This window comes from Pundamilia nyererei, unplaced genomic scaffold (genome assembly GCF_000239375.1).
Source record: "Pundamilia nyererei isolate P.nyererei 1_Seehausen unplaced genomic scaffold, PunNye1.0 scaffold00313, whole genome shotgun sequence".
In the NCBI taxonomy this organism is placed as follows: Eukaryota; Metazoa; Chordata; class Actinopteri; order Cichliformes; family Cichlidae; genus Pundamilia; species Pundamilia nyererei.
The window spans coordinates 242942-252049 of record NW_005187714.1 but is presented as its reverse complement, the minus strand read 5'-3'; the positions used below and the strand labels follow the sequence as shown (position 1 = coordinate 252049).

General features: G+C 38.6%; 1 protein-coding gene across 6 annotated transcripts in view; it reads right to left on the bottom strand.

Annotated features, from left to right (window-relative positions):
* The window catches only part of thsd7ab (thrombospondin, type I, domain containing 7Ab), a 200170-nt gene that overhangs the window by 63008 nt on the left and 128054 nt on the right, over positions 1-9108 (bottom strand). For all 6 annotated transcript variants that reach the window (XR_312239.1, XR_312241.1, XR_312240.1 and 3 more), the window contains 2 exons: positions 7903-8038; positions 2459-2562 (listed from right to left, as the gene is read on the bottom strand). Coding sequence is in view for 2 of the 6 variants with exons in the window: in XM_005751475.1 (XP_005751532.1) it covers positions 2459-2562; positions 7903-8038 (240 nt within the window). In the remaining 4 variants the exon portion in view is untranslated. The remainder of the gene's footprint in view (positions 1-2458; positions 2563-7902; positions 8039-9108) is intronic.

Genomic DNA, 9108 nt, shown 5'->3' with positions numbered 1-9108 from the left:
GAGAGAGAAAAAAAAAAGAGCGATGTTAGTAAAGAAAGACGGATGGCTGGTGACACGTGGAGTAAGAGCAGGTCAGAGGATCCTGAGGCAGTGGCAGACACACAAACACACAACAACCACGTAACTGCTGCACTTTACACAGAAATACACACAGCTGTCAGGGGCAGACGAAGATCATTCACAAAACACCACCACCACCCCTTCCCCCGGGTATCACTGACACCGTTTCTCCCTCTCACACACACACACACACACACACACACACACACACACACACACACGTTCACATCTCACACACACACACACACACACACACACACAAACACACCCCCCCCCCCACACACACACACACACAAACACACAAAGAAGAAAGGAACTGAGGGGACTGGAGAGCTGTTCACTCCTCAGTCCCAATCCTTTGCTCAATAAGGGCCAGGAAGTCCAATAGTTAACTTCTGTTCAGCTGTGATGCTACTCTGCTACATGTGCTGTCAGAGTCAGAGCTACTATAGAGCTATACCCAATTTATTTTTTCTGCATTATAATTTTTTTTTCATCATGTCAATATAAAATCTGTAAAAATGATCACCTAATTAAATCAGATATTATTGCTAGTGCACTAACATTGTCAGTTGGCTAGATAGATAGATAGATCGATCGATTGATAGATCTTTATTAATCCCACGGGTAGGTTCCTCCGGAAAATGTAGTGTCCAGCAGCAGAACACAGACAAAATTTTTCTTAGTACGAAAAAATAAAGGGGAAAAAAAGAATATGAATACAAGTATAAAAATAACATATAGAAGCCAAAATGTCTATTGCTATAGATAAAGCTCTTTCAGAACTACACAACACATCCTACAACCTCTGACAGGCCAAGTAGTTCTTGTGACAAGTGAAATGACTTTGATATGTGAAATCACTGAAGTGCCCCTTTAATTAGGAGTTCTTAACCCACTCGTGAGCACGATGACTTGAAATATAGATTTAAAGGGAGCGGATGAAAAATAGATCAGAACTTTACGATTCAGATTAGCTCTCAGGGGGGTTTAATAACAATTAAGAAAAGAGCAGACACAAAAGCATCTCTCCCTCAATTGGTTTAAAGCACAGAAGTCAATTTGTCTTTGACTGCATCATCCTTTCCTTTGTTCTTTCAATAAAGGGTAGTACTTGTGTTGCTGCAATATTTCATTTTCTTGTGATGCAGACATTCTGCAGGGCTGTACCTTCATAGAGAAATCAATCTCTAAGCACATTTTGCTGAACCCCCGTGGGCACCGCTATTGGTTTGGAAAGCCTCCGTCGGCTGGTGTGTTAGGTCAGGTCTTATATTGTTGTGTGTGTGTATGTGTGTGACAGAGTGGCTGTGTTCAAGAAAGAGAAAGAGAACAGCACAAGCCCTCTGTTCTGTGTGTTTAATAATGCCACTATAGGGTTTTTCCACCCTCTAAGGAAAGCCTCTTTCCAGGTAAACAACACAATACGCTGTCAGGAAACACGGACCAGAAAGGACAGCGTGTCTCATTTGGTCTGAGTCGATGACAAAATGATTTCTGCCATTTGGAAGTGACAGAAGTGTGAAAACCAGTGCAGGAGAGTCTGAACTTCAAGTGTCACATGGCATCAAGTCACAGAGAAGCTGCACAGAATCTGGAAAATAAGGTCTATAATGGACCTTAAAGCATTTTCATAAACCGATTCTTCTGTCCATTAATGCAAGCTAGCAAAGGCGAGACAGAAAAATAAGCACTAATAATAGCTTTCCATAGGAGCTGGAAATGAAATTGATCATTCTGCGTGACCCCCCTGAAATTGGATTTTTATGAAAGCCTCCTAGGACTCTATAGTGTACCCATTCTCTATAAAATGGCGAGAGGAAATATGCTTTTAAAGAGAGAGAGCCACAACTCTTAAAGTACTTGTCACTTGTGCGTGAAGTCGATATGAACAGGGGTCTGGGCTGTTGTGTGCTATAGGCACGGTGAAGCATCTTCTTCTAAATTTGAGCAAGAGATATTCGATTAAAATTGCATGACAAGAGCCCGAGGTGGAAAAAAAAGCCAGCAGTGAAACAAGCCAAGCTGTCAAACAAGTCTCAAGAGGAGGATGATAAGGTGTGAGCACATTTCCTTCCCAAACTCTAGAGGATTACAAATAAATAAAAAAATAAAATAAAAACAACTGGAGGAAAAAAGTAAAAAGAAGAAAAATATCTTTTACTGCTGATGTTTATAGGAGTGTCATCTTCAGTTTGGGCCACGTTGTGTGAGTGGGAGGATTTGATGCGTACTCTAACTAAATTGGCCTATTCTCCAAGCCTTGGCACATCCATCTGCTGCTTCATGGCTGGGCTCCAGATGCTCCGCAATGAGCAAAAATTAAATTTAGGGTGATTAGGAATGGCTCAGGGACGGTGCAGGGGGAAACAGCGGACGGAGAGATTTGTTTCTATACCTCGTGTTTGAAGCCCTGGTCCACAGGTCTCTTGTGCACCCGGAGTGTCCTGTCTGAGAAACCAGGTGACCAGCTGGCACTTCCTCCATTTGTGGGTTTTCCACCTAGAATAAATTAAATAAGTACATACATATAATTGCTACAATAATATTCATTAACACAGCAACATCTTGCAAAGCACCAGGTCAGAGTCTGAATAGAATAAACTCATTTACAGCACAGTAATGCTGTGTTCTGCCCACACAGTATCAGCCCAGTTAAGGCCACATCTGGATGAGGTATTACATTGGAAATAGAAAGCATGTCCCACTTGACAGCTAACGGTTTTGTCCTCCATGACATGTCATCATGAATGAAAACCAACTCTGCATCTGGAAAACCTCATGACTTTCCAACAGAAAGACAAGCATGCTAGATGATTTTTAAGTCTTCCACGGATGTTCTATCGTTTCTCTGAGGTTGACCAAAAGGAGCAATAAGTGCTGCACCAGCTGTCTCGTACAGGCGTAAACATGATAAAATACAACTGAAGCGATGCAGTGTAGCTAGGCAGAACTGTGAAAAGCAAAACAGCCTTTATGATACGCACTGCTTTGGTTGGTTTACACAATTTTCCTGGATTATAACCTACTTCTTAATGATTAGCACACTGTGAAAGCACACAGGACTGATCTGGAAACATCACTTGTTGTGTCTCTCAGCACTGAAAAGAAAAATTTGCACATCTAGGAAATTTAGGAAAAATGCACTGTGTTGCGAAAATAAGAGAAAAGGTCTGCCTGACCAGACAGGTAACAGTGATTTGTGCTGAAAAAACAATTACACTAATGAAAAGGCACGATTATGACTCACACAGCCACAGCAGCTGTTTTACAGGTACAAATCTGATCAAGTCTGAGCACAATGAGGCTGAGTGATTTGAGAAAAATATGCCATTTCCAACTTTTCAGATATAGTGCACACATCATTAAATGTTATCTGGTCACTATTTCAAACAAGGAAAATGTACATAACCGATTTTTATTTATTTACTTTTTAAATCTGAACATTTAAATGTATTGAAAATAATCCGTTTTGGTCGAAAATAACCACAACATCCGAATGTGGGCCTTGAGGCAACATTTTGGCACTTATATTGGCACCATATAAATGAATCTGAACTGAAAGCCTTACACACAGTGTGCCTGCACAAATAAAAGTGAAATTCATAGACGGATGCAGAGTGGCTGCAGAATAACCAACTTAGAATAACATAGGATTGCTGGATAGCAATTGGCAGTAAAATAAACACTGGTGTTGCTGACTGTGCCGTATGAAAAGAGAAAGTCTAAATAAAGAGTAAAGTATAAAGGGGTCTGTGCTGTTGTTTGAATTTGTATTCTTCACACAGTATCAGGGAAGGGTCTCATTAAACAACCATGCACATACATCCAGAGTCTTGCAACAGGTATGTCTGCTGCCACCACCTAACCATGATGTCACCATCAGAGAGTTAATCTGGAATTAGAAAGAAGACAAAGACAGTCTAAACCCACAGAAGACCTGCGGTGCTGCTTCAAAGGAAAAAGGATAGATGCTGATCTTTTGGGGTCTTTTTTGTCTTTATATGATGTTTATTCATCAATAACAGCTACTTGCAGCAGCACTTTTGAACTACTTTTAATCCTGCCTTTGTTTTTTGTCTTTTTTGTGTAATACATTCTTGTATTGACCATGAAATCATGCTTCATCATCACTGTAATATGAACATGCAAAACAAAAAAGCACATTGCTATTAAATATGAACAAGCTTAAAATATGTTATTGTATTTTGCATTTTTCAGTGTTTGGGCTCTGTTAGGTCCTGTTATACTCGACTATGTTATCACAAGTGTCAGCTTTTCCGCATATTGTGCAGGCCAATACACAGGAGTGCCCAAACCTACTTTCTTTGTAAGACTTTAAAAGTTTGGCAGTGATCAAATATTTATTTTGCAAAATTAGAAATTTTTGGGCAGCACAGATGGAGGACATTTTTCTAAAAAGTCCACCCCTTTTGTCCTCAGACACAGCAATCCAAAAATTACTGTCCGTTTCAATTTTACTTAGTACACGCAACAAATAAAAAATGCCTCTCCTCCTCTGATATTGTGTGTCTTTTGGGCTAATGGTTCCTGAACATACGTTTGCACACAGGGATCTTTGTGTTTTGTTAAAATTGCACTTGACATGACATTTTCAATCTGTGACAGCTGAGATAGGCTCCCCCCCGTGACCTTGATGTGGATAACCAGAAGAATTCAAATGGATGAGGTTCTATAATGAAAGTCTTCTTTTTGCTTCACAATTTTTCTTTATATCTATATGCAGGTGATAAATTGCTTCTAATCTCCTCAGTATCACAAAGTAATCTGTTCTGGAGAATGAATGACAAGCTGCTTGAATAAAATAACAATTTTAACTCATGACCCCAGAGATGTCAATGTGCAATGTCCCGTTATCTTCTAAGTAAGTCTCTGATCTGGCTAATTCTGCTCTGAAGCATTCGACGCTTCCCTTTGCACACACTTGCCTTTATTCACTGCAGAGCCCAATGTTCTAACCAGTGATTGGACTAGAAAACTGACACTTTCTTTAAATGTCATGTGCTCATCCAGCCTTAAGACAACATATTTTTACTTCTAATCAGTATATGACAGCTCCATTGATCCAAGATTACAATGTACTCACTTCTCTCCAACTATTTATTTTTTAGAATCTAAAACATACTATTTGTTTTTTTTAACTTCTATTTCCAGCACATTCCACAAAAATGTTCAGCATGAGCTGTCAAGTGCATCTAAGCCATTTGTTATGTCACACTCACATCCTGAGTAAGCACAATGTTGCTCATGTCAGCCCATGTTTTTTATAGATATGCCCATAAAAGTCTTTATAACAATATATCTTTTACAAAGAAACACCTTAAAGTCAGATATGATAATAAAAACTATGTTAATGATGTTGGCTAATAGTGCTAACATTAGCTTTACAAGCTAAAAAGATGAACAACTTAAAAGCCATAAAAATCTGAAGGTTTGTTTGTTTTTAGGGCTTAAAACATTAAAATGAAGTGGGAATGAAGTCTAATCAACGACTTTACCAACCCCTTTCTAACTAGATCTGATCCAAACACCTTGATACAGTCGATGTATATTCATTGACTGTACTCAAGCCAGTAAAAATCAATTATGGGTTAAATAAATCAATAAATGATAAAAAATAAATAAATAAAATAATTTATGTTCCAGATATGGGGGTATAATGAGAAACAAACAAAAATAATAAAAATGCAAAAATCAAGTAAAAAAAAAAAAGAAAGTTCCCAAACTGTCCTTTGATTACAGTAAAAACATGAAAAACTAACATTCGTGGATAAACAAACATTTGTGGTTGCACAACAGCTGACAAGAAGAGACTACAGAGGGTCATCAGAACTGCAGAGAAGGTGATCGGCTGTCCACTCCCCTACCTGGACTTAATTGCCAGCTCAAGATGTCTCTCCAGAGCCAGGGCAATTATAAAGGACCACCTCCATCCTAACCACCACCTCTTCAACATCCTGCCCTCTGGAAAAAGGCTCAGATCCATCAGGTGCAAAACCAACAGACTAAAGAACAGCTTCTTCCCGTGGGCTGTCAGAACTCTTAATGCAAACTAAGAGTGTGTAAAGACTTCCCCAACACATCCACCCTGACACTGCCGTTGATCATCTATGTGCAATATCTCAGTCTTTCCATGTTCTGTGCAATATTTTTGGCTCATGTGCAATTATTTTGGTCCCAGGCTGTTTCAATGTTTCCTACACATACACCATGTATATAGTTCCACTCACATATATGTATACATATACACTGTTTTTTATTTTATTCTATTTATTTAATTATTTATTTATTTTCCGCCTTCGTTGTATATTGGTTTCTCTTCTTCTTACTTTAGCACCTTTGTGGTTCAGCTACCCAATTTTGCTGTGCAAGAAACTGCACAATGACAATAAAAAGCTCTCTAAGTCTCTAAACAGGTGAAGTTCAGGTTGGACCTGTAAGCAAACTAACACTTGGGAGTTTTCAAGAGCTGCATATTAAATCATATAAAAGTTACATCATTGTGAAATAAAACATCAGGTTGTCATAGCTAGAGCAGTTACATGTCTAGTCAAGCATCATAGTCCCTCTTCAGTTAAATGAATTATTCTCATTTTAACATTTATGTTATACATGATGCAAAGTGCTGCATATTTCAATGGCATTTTAAACATGATTTGACTGATGACTTATTAAACACAGAACATGTGTTATAGTTTGTTTTTTTTGTTTTTTTTTAGCTTTTTAAAAGCTCTTAAACTACACACAAACTATTTGTTTGGCCAGTATTTACAGTCATCCATTACAGTGTGCTCAGTTTAGAAACGTTTTTTTCTGTGGTTTAATCGAGTCACCAGGAAGATACCTGCTCACCACAAAGATAGAATCAAGTTGGTTGCAGCACCTTGTCACCATAAGAAAGGATAGCACAGCTACATGGCACAGCTTGGTTTATATAACCAGAATATCCAGGTTTCTTTATCACAGAGTAAAACCCCGCTACCACTTATTGCTTTTTTGTCATATTTAATCAAACTGTGTAGACTTTCACCTTTGTTTTCACACTTTTTTGAATAACATTTATTAGAAAAAAGTAAAGGAAAAAAGTTAAATTGCGGTGGAAAAAAGATTTCAATTTATATTCTAAGATAAACTCTCGACACCACGGAAATGTCACAGTCTGAAATTAATAAACTGGATTATTGGATTTCCCCCCCTAATTTTTCCTGATAAAACAACCTCGTTTCCAGTTTTCATCACTGAACTATTCATTTCTGACCAAAGGCTTTGATTTGAACACAAATTAAAGCCAAAGACACTGATGAGACTGGCATAGATATCCAATAAGACAAAACACTGACATTATTTTTACTTTATCTCATTAGTTAGTCCATAACTCACATCTATTTTGTCTCTCATGGTGGCAAACAAGGAGTTAACAAGAAAGTGTGCACCTATAAATAAACACATGCAGCTGGTATTTTGAGAGGTGGGAGCAGAAAGTCAGACTGACAGAGTTTGCAGGTGTAGAGAAAATCTGTATCTTTATATCATAGTTGAATCTTTTGATGTTTGTTAAATATTCTAATAAATTATTAAATTAAAACTTGGCTGTTTGGGATATGCTGTTGGTTTGTATTTTGGCTTTTTAGGGCTGCAAGTGAAAACCATTTAAACACAAAAGTAGAGCATAGAACAAAAAACAACAACAACAAAAATCTGTGCAATGAGCCTCAAGGTTTAAACATTTTAAAACCCACGGGTACATTGTCCATGTGACAAAACATTCAAACAGCAACAACAGTGTTTGTCGACACCTGAAGGCGGCTGTCGTGCGCTTACCTGAAACCGGGACAGATTTTGGGGACCTCACAGTCCCTCTCTTCTTCGAGCACCTCTGGACATTCCTGCCCTCCGTTGGATGGCATCTGGATGATAAGACGTTTCCTTGATTGCTTTTTCTTCACAGCAATACCAGCTGAAGGGACGCAGACAATTAATGAATTAAATTAAGAAATATGATGGAAAAGTGATGAGAAAAATGTCAAAATGATAAGCTGACTACTCTGTTAATAATCCTTGAAGAATGGACTTGGAGACTGCAACTGCCAATTCTAATTGGACAGCTAGCGTCAAAAGCGCACACTTGTGATTACTGGGGATATCAAGCCAACAACGATGATGCGGAAAAATCCCATTAGACCTTGGAACTGACTCAGATTAAATTTATGGTATTTACATGTGCGGCGATGCCCTCGAGTAGTTCATTAAGTTGAAACAAGCCTCTGGATAGCCCTATACTCTGCTTCAAACCTTTCTACGTGGGCGGTGTGTAATTCTCTGCACAAGGTTAAGATATCAACAGCATCAAATTAAAATGCACTGCCACCAGTAAAGCATGCTTAGACCGAAGAGATTTATGCCACCGTGTCACAGGAGGAGGTCATCAAAATACGGATGATAATGATTTTCAGTCGTAAATCAACTTAATGTTTTTGCCACCACTCAACAGCTTGGGCAATGGCCGCCTGACGAAGGTGACCTCATCTGAAAACGTCTTCCTTTCACCGCTTGAAAACAACAACACCGACCACTTGCTGGCCGGAGCAAGCAGACTTGCCAGGCCCACTAACGGAGGTCAGCCCAAATGTTGTCCTACATGCCAGTCTATCAAATTAATGATCTGTAACGAGGCATGAGAGCATGTGTTTATGTGACAGTCATTGTCTTCAGCTCAGTGTAGGCCAACCCAACTCTAGAGTTGTTGCACTTAGTCAATTAAAATTAGCTTCTGTGTTTTCCATTTTGTTATCTTTTATTATTATGTTATTACCGGCATATTATTGTCACCTCTGTCAACTATGATTGGAAATATTGTGACTATCCTGAAACCACCAAGGCCTGACTGACTGAATAAAGTACTTTTTACAACATAGAGGAGTTTGGCACAACTTCACCCACTTCCAAGAAAGTCTAAAGAGGCCCAGCAACATTTTCAGTATAAAGAACAATTTAATGATTTGACCAGTTTATTTCGGCTTGCAGCCT